The sequence below is a fragment of the Platalea leucorodia genome, assembly GCF_965183815.1.
Source record: "Platalea leucorodia genome assembly, chromosome: 1".
In the NCBI taxonomy this organism is placed as follows: domain Eukaryota; kingdom Metazoa; phylum Chordata; class Aves; order Pelecaniformes; family Threskiornithidae; genus Platalea; species Platalea leucorodia.
This window is the reverse complement of record NC_138823.1, coordinates 123,405,123-123,418,128: the sequence shown is the minus strand read 5'-3', so window position 1 is coordinate 123,418,128 and position 13,006 is coordinate 123,405,123. Positions and strand designations below refer to the sequence as shown.

At 39.1% G+C, this 13,006-nt stretch overlaps 1 protein-coding gene across 1 annotated transcript in view; it reads right to left on the bottom strand.

Annotated features, from left to right (window-relative positions):
* The window catches only part of GADL1 (glutamate decarboxylase like 1), a gene marked incomplete at both ends in the record, with an annotated part of 80,106 nt that extends 68,029 nt beyond the window's left edge, over positions 1-12,077 (bottom strand). The window contains 5 exons of the mRNA XM_082311364.1: positions 84-190; positions 895-985; positions 2,688-2,814; positions 3,624-3,793; positions 12,047-12,077. Coding sequence (XP_082167490.1) covers positions 84-190; positions 895-985; positions 2,688-2,814; positions 3,624-3,793; positions 12,047-12,077 — 526 coding nt within the window. The remainder of the gene's footprint in view (positions 1-83; positions 191-894; positions 986-2,687; positions 2,815-3,623; positions 3,794-12,046) is intronic.
* Positions 12,078-13,006: the final 929 nt, after the last annotated feature.

The following is a 13,006-nucleotide window of genomic DNA, read 5'->3' as shown; positions in this document are numbered from 1 at the left end:
ATTCTACACGAATCCAATGTTTATGAAATTACTGGTATTAGTTGGTTTATAATGACTCAGCTTGAAATCTGAACTGTTCCTACCTGGATTAAATATACCATCACCTTCTTCCCAGCCTATGAACTCAATCATTTTCTTGATGACTGCTTCTTCCACCAACAGAAACACAGGTGATACTTCATATGTATATCTGAACAAAAATAAAAGCATCATGACTGGTATCAAGACTACAGAACTCATGCCACAGAATATTGCTAAAACTAAATAAAAGGTTTCTTGCACCTTCCTCTAATTTATCAGAAGCTGATCACCATCAGCAGAACTCTAAACTAAAAACACTATGGATCTGACCCAGTAGAGCAACTGCTTATCTCCTGATAGCATCACATTGACATTTCCATTCTCAAAGTAATGAATCAGAGTTTGCTTTTAATATAGGTCACACGCTTAAATTTCAGCTATAATGATCTATTGCAAGCAACAATTACTTTTTGTTTGGGCTTTACATTTGCAAGTAAACAGTAGACAGGTAACCATTTGCATTCAACTCTGTGCAGAATACTTCAAAGGAAATGAACGACTGAGTAAGTCTGATGATTAATTCATTTTTATGCACTAAGTAAGATAAAAGTCTATGTTTAAAAGCATTGAAAAACAAAGGTCTCTCCTCTTGAGCACCACCTCACAAGCTAGAAGAAAAGGGCTCATCAGATTAGCCAACCTTCTTGTGAGCTATTTAGCCAATCCAGACTGTTTTCTCTCCCAAATTCCTGCACAATTCCTACCTTCTCTGTAACACTGAAAACAGAAATCAGAAGTGGGGGGAAGCAAGAAAAGTTGTTATTCCAAAAAGCATGCTAATTCATCATCAAGAGGACAAAGAACTACACTTACACACTCGGGTTCAGTGCTTCTGTAATGAAACGAGCCACTAACGAGTAATAATCTATTCCAGCATACAGCTGATTGAAAAATCTTGGATGACCTGAAAATACAGATGAAAAGCAGGCAGTGACAGGATATACACGAAAAGAGACTATATCACAGGCCCTCTCAGTTGAACACTGATCACTGCAAACCACAATTCACTCCATTGTTCCCTCAGTATTTTCTGGACTTACTACCCTTTTCTTAGGTTACACAGTCCTTTGAAAGTAAATTTAATAAGCACTTTCAGGTCCCAAAACAAGGTTTGAGAGATGTAAGTAGCGCACAGAATGAATGTGGGCTGTTCGCAAACCTTACAAATTAAAAAAAGAAAAGGGATTGACAATTGAGTATACACAGTGGCTTTTAACAGTGGTCTTGAGAGGCCACGATGGATGCTTGGCCAAATTTTGCTAAGCAGTGTAAATACAGTAACCTGCTGATCCCAGACAGCTGTGCCTGTGCTCCCCCTGAAGTCTCAGTATTGAGAGAGAGAAGCAGTATAACAGCTTGGAAGAACTTGCTGCAGACTTAAAATGACAAGAGGATTTGTTTACCTGCCTTGAAACACTGATATAACTAATTATGAGAAAATGCTGTACTACTGCTGACTATAAAAACAAGTCAGTTCAGCAGTGGGATCACCGCCTAAATTTTAATCCACAGCATAGTACTTTTACATGCAAAACCAGGTAAATTGTATGGCTCCATTTATTCTATATCTGGGGCTTCAATAAATGTTTATACTTAGATTAAAGACCATTTGCACAGCATATTTTTATATACAGTATCTTTTCTAAGGTGACATAGTGTAACAAATGAAAATCTAAAGGCAATTTCCAAAAGTAAAATAAACAGAACACCTTCCAGTAACTCAGTAATTATATCTGCATATTATGAGTGCACTCCCCCTGTAGATCAGTATTGCTACTTTTCTACGGTTTTCAAAGGCATGCGTTCATTCTCAAAATTATTTTACGGTTTTGCTTTGTAGCAACAGTGACTGTAGCAGGGTACATGCCCTGAAAATGCACAACTAACTGTATCAAATGTCCTTCTCGCCTTCCAAAACACAGCCTAAGCTATGACACATCTGAAATCCTGAGCTACTGATCCACAGCGCTATTTCCTGAACAGATGTTGTTCATCTCTTCTCGCTAAGATTGAATTATACTACACATGCTGCAGAAAGGTTAGCTGTAGAGAACTAATCCTGCAGAGATGTGGTGTACTGTCTCTGAAACACTGCAGGCTCTCTTCTCACAGTGTCTGGAACAGGAATTACTGCCTATCAGCAAATTAACACCTTGTAAGACTATTGCTCAAAAAGAACAATAGTAAATGTAGGGTAATCATCAGTAAGAACGTATGAGGGCAGTGCTGGCGACTCCACCACTCAGACAGCAGGGAATCACACACAACAGTCCTTCTCCTGCCTGTTTTGCTAGACTGTTTTATCATACCTGTCTAGGTGACTTTCACAAGGCTTCAAAATGACAGAATCTACCACTAATGTCAATGGCATTACAGGAATTAGTTTTCGATTAGTTTGCCATGATCACACATTTTAGTCAAACCTATGGTGGCCAGCATTCAGTGAAACAAGGGAAACACGGCCAAATGTTTGCGTACTTGTATAGGCAGGCAGAAAACAAACATTCACACTCCCGGTTTCCTGAAAGGTGACAGAACTTTGTAAACATTATCTTGTCTTCCTAAGTTAGCATACAAAATAACTTCACTAGAAATCACATTCCTACCAGTTTTGACGCTGTATTGTATAACATCCCGGCAGAGTTGCAAGAGTTTCTGATGAGATTCTCCAGTGTCCCTCATTTCCAGGTCAAGAATCTGCTTCAGTGTTTCGGGGGCTTGCCATTCACAAACCTAGTGATGGGGAGGGGGTAGACACCAGCAGTGAACAGGTTAGCCAAGAGGAAGGGGTTTTAAAGGTAGAAGGTAAGCACCACATTCAGCACTGGTTTCACATAACTGCCCATTGCAGGATAGCTTGCCACCAGAAAATATCTCTGGTAAACTGGTCTCATGGGATCTTGGTTTTATGGTGTCTCAGGCATTGCTTGACCATAAAAATTAGAGTGGGGAATGCTGGGAAGGCAGAAAAGCAAGAGGTCTGTGGGTCTAATTCTGTCCTTAGCTAAGGATTTGTAATCACAGCATTTTCAGATGCTGTTTTGCCAAGGGGTGAGAGCAACCAGTGCATGCCCAAAGGCAAGCGTGATTCATTTGCAGCTCCTCTTCCCATACAGACTCTTAAGCAGGGGTTCAGAGAAACCCATTGCAACCTCATAAAATGTTGCTCTTTCACAGTGGGACCACATCTACTGTTCCTCCTTCTCCAATACCAGCGCCCCTGAGAAGCAAACAAATAACTTCCCCCACCTCAAACAAGAAAAACACTACACCCATTTGTCATCTCAAAGAAAGTGACCATTGTACTCCAAGATGAAAAAACTCATTATTTTCTGGCAAATATGTATGCTAATTATGTTATTGAAAGGTTTTATAATATGATCTTTCTTAATTTGTAAGTCTGTCTTTTTATTTCAGAGCCAGGCACAGACTAGAAGCAATTTTGAGGCTACTTAAAATGCAATAAAATACAGTTTAGAAAAAAATTTATTTACTGTTCTTTATCTCCATTATGAATTCTCAACAACACTCTATGGCTTTACCTTTTCTGTTACATCATTAGCTTTCTGGATGACTTCTTCCATTATAATCTTACAGGCCTCTTCCACAAACTTCTCTCCTGCTTTTGAGTCCATTATCGGACCATTTAGGATGACCCCATCCACGAAAACAGCATTCTTCTTCTGGAGCATCTCCTGTTTGCAAACACCAACTGTAAGATAAATAACTCACGATTAGAGCAAGGCTTGGACAACTAAATCATAAACTAAAAAAAATATTATTTCATTGCTCAAGATTTAGTCAACTTAAGGAAAAAATTCACATGGACTTTTCACATGTACAAAAATCCTAGATTTTGGTGGAAGAATCTTTACAGACAAAAAACCCAACGTGTTACTTCAAACATAGATTGTTATTATGCAGGTAATAATAGCCTACTGTATGGTATCTACTGCTCTCTGTAGTATACAAAAGCATGCAAGGCATCTTCCAAACACAGAGGATAATACAGTTCTGGCCTAGAACAAGATACAGCTGAATAAACAGAAATAAAGGGCAAGATAATAGGCATTTTTCTTAGCTGAAAGTGTTTCCCTCCACATGTCATCCCTCCTGCTCCCCTTTTTTCATGAAATATTTTTCAGCTTCATTTCCCATATCTTTATGCTGCTGCTTCCTACCACCCAGTCCCATTGCTCTGAGTCTTCTGTGTCCTTTGCAAAGTGTTTCACTGACCCATGCTCCATGAAGATAAAACCTTTTGAGATGGCTGTCAATATACCTGTACTTCTCTCCTTCCTGCTCTTATCTTATTAAGTGCCCTCAGTCACTAATTACAGTAATTTATTGTGCAGAGTATCTTGTTTATTCACTTCTCCAACGATGATCTCTTTCCTCTCCCTCACCTTTATCCACAAGATGTACTCTCCTGATGTGTTCCATAAACACATTGCTACTTCCTCCTTTACATTACTTCTGAAAGCACACCCAAGAGGCTTATACGACACTGGCCAATAGCGGCAACCATGTATCTATTTCATGTATTGATTTCATACGGCAAGATCAGGACTCCAGTTTTAATCAACATGAGGTTAAAGATGAAAGCGATACATTTGGAGATATCAAGGGAACAGACATTTGAAACAGTATAGCGCCGAAAGGAGAAGCGGTAACTACCGTATCCAAATTATCTGGGTTACAGACAGCATCTGCCCACTGATCTCGCCTTAGAATAGCTAAGATCTATGAAGTCAGGCAGCATTACTTTGAAAGGTCATCTTCATCTACAGTGAAGATGGTGGAAGGGTAAAGATGTATAAACGAGAATGTTCTATGCCCAAAACAACTTTATCTTCTGCTTTACTTTTTGCTCCAGTTAGAAAGCACAGAAGAAAGGTAGCTTTTTCACAGGTATAAACAAACAACTGAATTTCCAGGAGACTGCAGACACTGCAGTCTGACACATTCATCATGCTTATCATAATTACAGTTCCTTGTGCACAGGAGGATAGAGAAGAACAACAATGCTGCCTAGAAAGGTGCATGACTTCGAGGTCCATTGATTGAAAAAGATCCTGTCAATCCCACGAGCTTTTATTTACTGATGACTCAGAGAAGCTATTCTGTTCACTTTCACTTACCAGGAAAGATATGACAAACAAGATAAAATTCTAACATGAGATGGAACCTCAGGCTTCCCATAATGCTGATGACAAAACTGAGACCCTCACCCTCTGCATTTCTGAAATTACTTCTATTTTTATTCCAAAGGGGCCATATACTAAATTTTGCTGAACAGAGTAGCCTTCAGCACATTGTTATAGGAGAGGCATAAATGTTCTTGTGGGACAGGTATGGAACAAGCAGGTAAAAAGTGTTACATCTTCAACAGGCAAAGAAGGAAAATCACAGACGTCAAAACTGTCAATTCTCATCATGCTTCCCAGCACACCACAGCAGACGCACTGTACAGAAACTGCAGCTTTGAAAAAGTCTTAGAGGTTTCTCTCTGAAAACAGAAGCTAGTAGGTCAGCTTTACAAGACTTAAAACACCGGGTATTAACAAGGAATTGGAAGGCATCAGGTCTTTGGGAAGAGAGAACAGGAACTATTTTTGGATTGAGAGTTAGTTATTTGATGCATAAATAGCTGCCTTAAGTACTAACCAGAGTTTAACACAAACAAAAAAGAATCTCAGCCTCAACATCACCTGGAGATGCTACCATCTCCATGTATGTCAAAGGTGTTTTGTTTTTATGGGAAAGAGAACAGGATCTAAAAAAAACTATATGGGAGATTAATATCTATCGCAGAGCACAGACGTTGATACTTCCTTTCGTTATCAGAAGGAGACAAGAACAGACAGCGGAGCAAGAGAACTCACTAACTACCTTTTGAGCTGTGCAAAAGCTTTCTGTTGTTGTCTCCATCAGGTCTATTTCTGACACTTTTGCACAGAGATGTGATACTAGCACTTCCATGACTTTACAATGATCTCTTCAAGGGATTCTGTGAAAAGCAAAAGTAGAACTTTACATTACTTTTTCTACCAGGTCTTTAGGGGGCTGGGTGATAGGTCCAACAACAGCTCCCTGTTTGAAGCAGGTCTGTTCGCCTCTACACACAATTTTATAGTCTCCATAGGACACTTTGTGGAGCCTGAGGAAGACAATATCCACTGGAAAATGGGTGATAGTCTACCCCTAGTCCCAACACATCTGGGCCTCTATGAAAGAGAAAAGCAAAGCAAAAGGGTCAGAAGGAAGGGAGAGAAAAGAGCTTCATTTTAACAGCAATTTACCTGTGTAAGGCTCCAGCAAAGAGTGCGGGACTTAACCCACATTATATTTCATGAAATAATACACCTTGCAATTATTTACCACTTTCTCAATTTTTTGGTTCTCACTTAGCATTTCAATCTGAACTTGCTGAGCTAAATTCTGCCCTGGAACATACCATAAGACTATTACTGGAAATTAATAGGAACAACTATTTCACAATCAGCAGCTAAATCAAGCCCCAAACATACACATTTTCTGAGGTAAAGGTCTTCAGGTTTTGCAAACCACTGTTTGATATATATACTATTCCCATCCCTCATGATTTTACTGCAAATCCTGTGATACTTAATCTTCTACTTATAACTGTCTGACTTCTGGAGTTCTTATGAGAATTCCAAACTCTTCTTTACTGAAAAATAAATGTGTTTCCTCTTGGTTGCAGTAAAAACCTTGAGGAAAACTAAGCAGATGACAAAAATCTGAATTTCCGTAAGATTTGTTTTTTCTCTTTATCACATTTTTTAAAAGATCCTATGACCCATTTATTATATTTTAGATGGGTAAAGCTCCAGAAGGATTCAAGGTGCACATTTTATGTCACAGTACCCAAGTTAAATAGCATGCCTTTAACACCTCAGAGTTCAGCATCCAAGCAAAGAAACACACAGACTATCTTTATGAGCTGATCATTCATGTTGCCTCTTTAAAAAAACAAACAAACAAACAAAATCATACCTCAAACACTCAAAACATTGTTTTCCAAGAATTTGGGGCCTTTTACATATCTGTCTCAAACACACCTGATTACACTGAGGGAATGTGTTCCATATGGAGCTCACTTCATAGAAACAGCATCTTGTCACATATACCTTTTTCATTTTCAAACACGATAGGCAAACAATCTAGAGATGTGGCTGCAATAAATATATTCTTTTCTATTTAAGAATACAGAAACAGACTCAGAAAACAGACTTCCAGAAGATATATCAAATGCAATTTCAGCCAAATGGCTCCAGGCTTGAAACAGAACTAAAAGTTTACCAAATGGAAGTGCTTTAAATCAGAGATTAAGGATTATTGACTGTTCAGGATACTCTTCTGCAAAAGAGAAGACTCGATCCTGCTCCAATTGAAGGCAATTGGGCATTTATCCACTGGCTTCAGCAGCAGCAGAATCAAGCCTGTAATTCTCACATTTCATCCTGAATCAAATATTCTATTACAGAAGCCTAAGGATTTCCAACCAGCATTTCATTTTTATAATCAATATTATTTTCCCAGCAGAAAACATAAATTAATTGGAGTTGAAATAATTTACAGAAAAATAAACATTTTTTCAGATGTTTCTGTATCTTTATGTAAGCACTACCAAGTATTTTAAAAGCTGCATCTGTCTTTCCATAAACATATAGAAACTTTCACTGCTAAATTCTTGCACTACAAAAAGAAACTGGAACCTTGTACTTGGCACATTCTGACAACATTTGGGAGAGCAGAATAAAATGCCCAGAAAGATTTACTGCTCACAAGGAAAAGGCAGAAACAGAGGGAGGTGGTTGTGAAAGAGTAGCTTGTGCTTGAATGCCAGAGCCAAATCCTGTTCAGTTTACACTGTACTAACACCACTGACTATTCAAGAGAATGCAAAAGGCTGGCTTTGAATAAAGGCTGATTTCTGCTTTGTAACAAATGCAATAATAATTGCCAACATTAATCAGAAACAGATTTTAAATTTCTCATTCTGTATGATCTAGTCATGGTTCTTTCAGAATACCTCAGTATTTTCTTTCATTGTGTCCAGCAAAAGAAAACAAGTGAACTTCAGTGTCAAGACTCCACATTACCATGTTTAATGGATTACTGTGGTGCCATATCGTGTATCAAAGTATTAAACCACAAACCTGTCCCGTACTATGCAGCTATTTGAGTCCCTTGGTATACATAACCTTTAAAGACACTTTTGTTTCTCTAATCACCGCTTTCTGTATGTCTATGACTGAAATAAAGCCACTCCAGTGGCTTTAGAAACAAAAATACATTGTTTCCTAGTAAACTGATTTCTCAGGCCTCATGTCGAGTAAACAAGATGCGGGTTTCTTAGAATCCAGTGTATAAGTTGACTTGGTGTCCTGGCAAAGCCATCCACATGAAAAAAAAGTAGGCACGGGTATGGTAGGGCTCCTGCAATTGTCCCTATACTATATGTTCCTGTTTTGCAGGTTTATGGATCAAGCCTGTGGACAGGGAACAAGTTAGGTGCTTCCCTTCAGAAGGTCTGCAACAGCCCCCCCACCCCACCCCAGGAATCCTCTGACTGTGCAAATGCAAACGTGACCTTTACAGAGCAGGACCCGAGGAAAACAAAAGTCTTGTGTCCAGGCTCAAAGGCTCCTCAATAGACTCTTTGAGCATGCTGCTAGCACTGAACTGGCAACACTACAACAAACGGGTCCTGTTCTCCGTCCCACACCTGAATTTCCCATTCTGAAAGGCAAGGTTGGGAGGAGAGAGAGAAACCTGGAGAGGAGCCCCAGCGACGAATATCTGACAGGGGATGCAATGTCTGCGCTAGGAGAGAGGTTCTGCTTTCAGAGAGGTTTCCAGAGTCCCAAGGGGACACACTTATTAGTTGAATGCTCGTGACATGTCGTGCCCATTCACCGAGTGCCAAGTGCTTGCTATACACAACAGTACTAGGCAGGATATGCTAAAAAAAAAAAAAAAAGAAGCAGACAAAAGTTAAGAAACAGGAGTTTTTCTGCAGCCAAACGTGAGGAATTGATGTTAATATTCAATAATGACTTCTCAATGCTCTAACCAAGTAACTGCAGGAATGATTCACTCTGTAACATTTCCAATTAGGAAGAAAGGCTGTGGAGAATTGGAATTCACCTTGATGAGAAGCTAAGAATCAACAGATGCCAACTATGAAATGGAAATCCCAACTCCCTGACCCCAATGAGATTCTCTCAGCTCACATGTTCTAATTTTTAACATCTGCCAACAGTGTAGGGAGCATCTGAGAAACAAAATGGCTTTTATTTTAATTAGAAGTTGCACATTGATAATGAACATTTAATGAATGTTCCTTTTTCTGGGGGAAAGTGAATATATTTGCAACATCCAAGTCAATCACAGGCACTGTGCATGGGATAGCAAAGTTAACAACTTCATGAGGCTGAGTTCAGACAGAAGTGGCGAATATATGTGTGACCCACATAGAATATAAAGAATCCCTGAGATGTCGCTGCTTCCCACTGGAAAAAATTGAAGTGAAAATACTTTTTTTTTTTTTTCCCAAATGGAATTCCTGCAACTTGATTTAAAAGAGTCCATGACAGCCTGTAATTTCATGCAAGAACTATATTTTTAGTCATAACATAAAAACAATTTTTATCTCCAGTCTTTCAAAAATCAACTAAGAAAGCAGTAATTTACTAAAACTGAGTTTTATGGGATTCAATGCAAGTTAAAATGTAAAAACAGATGAAAAGTCTAAATTTCATTTTAGGAAGTTTTACCTCTACATTCAAGTTACAGTCAAAACAACTTTTTTCTTCTCACTTTTTCTTAACATCATAAACACTTTCATATTTTCTGTTTCCTACAAAGGATTGCCAATTACTGCGCACTAATTCATGTCTACAACATTGCTCTGAGATACACCCTTACTTACTAACACAAGGAAGCTAGTGCATAGTAAATTGGGATGTAACTTTCCAGCCCACTACATCCTCTGAACTAGTTCCTACGAAGACATTCATAATTTATTAGCATATTATATATAGTAAAGTAGTTCAATCCACTTTCAAAATGGAGCAAGTTGCCTTGCACAGACTATTATAACATTGCTGGTCAGATCAGCAGAGACCAGTCATACAGATGAGGGACCCAGCAGGGCTCTGGACCCATCAGTCCAGGTCACGCCTGCCTTGATTTTCCTATGTGGTTTTGGGAAACCGCTCCTGAGCTGCAAGAGGCCAAGCTGCTGGGTGACAATACACCGTGGCAAGTCCCAGCAGAAGACACTGGCAGTCTTTTTTGAGGGCAACAGCCTGGATGATGCCTGGTAGAAGCACAGATCTGACCATGCTATGCATGCTAGGGCTCACCAATGAAACCATGTGATCCCTGCCCAGGCAAGGCAGCTGAAAGAGGCCCAAACAGAGTCTCCACACCACTTGCAGTCTGACTTCACCCATGATCCCAGTCTTCCATTTTTCCTCTAAGGAAGACAGAAGATGGATAACTTATTCTGGGGTTTTTTTGACCATGCCAAAACTTTAATCAGTCATTTCAGATCAGCATCAGCACTGCAACCAAATACCAGGTACATACAGTGTTTGTTGCTTGCTCTTTCCCCTTCAGGCAGGTTCAACAGCTTTTTAACATGATATATTGGCCCTGGCAAGGGAGCAGGTCAGCTTGAGAAAAATTAGTTTAAAAAGCTCAATGAGACACAAGCTGTCTTGCAGTGTAACTAGCGGAGGGACACCAAGCTGCTTATGAGACAACCTTTCTTGTTGAAACCCCGACACTTGCCAATGGATAAGATCATAATTATGAGGCTTTTCAGCTTACTATAAGGTGAGACATGACAAAGGGCAGGGACATCCAAGCTTTAGAGCCAAAAGCTATTCCAAATTATCTAGATTTAACCAGCTACTTTGTAGAGTTATTGCTACTTCGCTGACAAAAAAACTTGGTCACTAAGAACCACTTTCTTCATCATATTTATGGCACTGAAAAACCTTTGGTCCAGTGACTTTTTCTTTAAAGACACCTCTATTTGCTGACATTTGACAAGTTTTTCATTTAAAAAAATCAAGATCACATATACTCAAGAAACAGTAATAGAGATGGATAAACATACATTTGAACCAGGTCAAAGTCACCTTTTATTACCCTAAGACTAGCCCTAACAATAATCATCAACAGAAACAACCTCCATTGACATGCCACCAAATAACAACCATTTGCCTTTTATATTTATTATTCCCTCATTGCACATGTACAAACCCCATTAATGGTAAAATAAGACAACTTGTGTGCACAGATAGGAGAATAAAAAAAGGTGGGAAATGGTTCCAATTTAGCCATGTCCTGCTTAGTATCCTTGAGCTATCAATGCTTTACAAACAACTACCTCCAACAACCTCTACAGTTTGTGACATGAGACAAAGCAAAAAAGGCCATAAGAAATTTAACTTTTGATTTTTGCAGAGCCTGAAGAGGTAGTTTCTGTAAACATTTGGGATGAACATTAGGCTTCACTATGCCAAATCTGACCTTGGCAGGGGGGTAAGTCAGAGAAATACAAAGACATGTATTTCAATGTGTCCATTTTTTTGTGTCTTGAACATGTAATAAATGCTTATGGAAATACGAATGGCCTTTATAGAAGCAGGCTGCTTAAAATAACCAAGGGCAGGGAAATTAAGGCTCATGAAATCTAAACTGTTTAATAGGCAATAATAGCTGAATCAGTATGCAACAAGATCTCCCAATGCATTAAAAAGTGACAATTCTTGCTTGTATAAGTGACAGCTTAAAAGATGCCTTAATCAAGAAAGAAAAAATAATTTATTGAACTTCTCAAATGTCAAGTTAAGCTTCTTCACTAAATGTTCATTAACTGCCAAGAAAATTCTTATTAATTTTAAAGCACAATGAATGCACTCACACAAAATAGCTTTATTTGATGCAAACTTCATTTCTTGCAAACCTATGTTTCCCTTCTTCTGATGAAGTGATATTAGCAAAGATCCTAGTATCTTTTTTATCAGATCAGATTTTAAGACACAGGAGAGATCCTATCCCTCTGCTCTGACCAAAATACTAACCCAAGTGTCACATTACCAGAGCCTTAAAGTCACTCTAACTTCCAGTATGTTTTACCATGCTTCACATTACACCTGTTTGAGATGGCAACACAGCAACATCTTACATGAAAGAAATGTTTGCTGACTCATCTCCCATCTGCTGGCAGATGCAAACCACATAACGCCCCAAACTTAACATATACACATTGAGCAGCCAGCAATTAAAAAGTTAAAAAGCAACATATTGCATAAATGCTGGTTGCTCCCTTCCTCTTGCGGTTTCCAGCTCCGACTCTATTTGTTGTATCTGATGAGCTAGTAACAAGTTGCTTGAGACTCTGCTTAACAGACTCAGCCTTTATGGCCCACAAGAGAATATCTCACTTATTTTTTTTCTCCAAATACAGAATTCTCCGGGCTTTCCTCCTGCCAAAACAACCTTGGAAAGCTACCCTGATGCCAAATGACTGAAGGATATATGCAGTCACGACCTGTTTCTGCAGCTAGGCATAGGAATCTACAACTTGGTGCCCACTCACACGTGGGATTTTGCTATCTTTTGTGTTAGTGGAGGCATAGCCTAAAGAATCCTCTTACCCATCCCTGTACAGTCAGTAAGGCTGCCCTTGTGGACAGTGGTGATAATGTCTGAGAGAAATTAGGCAGATACATTAAGGGTGTTAAAAATCAATGTCACCACCCAAGAGTGCTCCCACTGCATTCACAGCCACAGCAGCCACTGCAAGGATAACTCTATGCACTGCGAAACACATCCAAGTCTTCACTGCAACTGTGTCCACTTTGCCAGCTGCTCCAGTTGT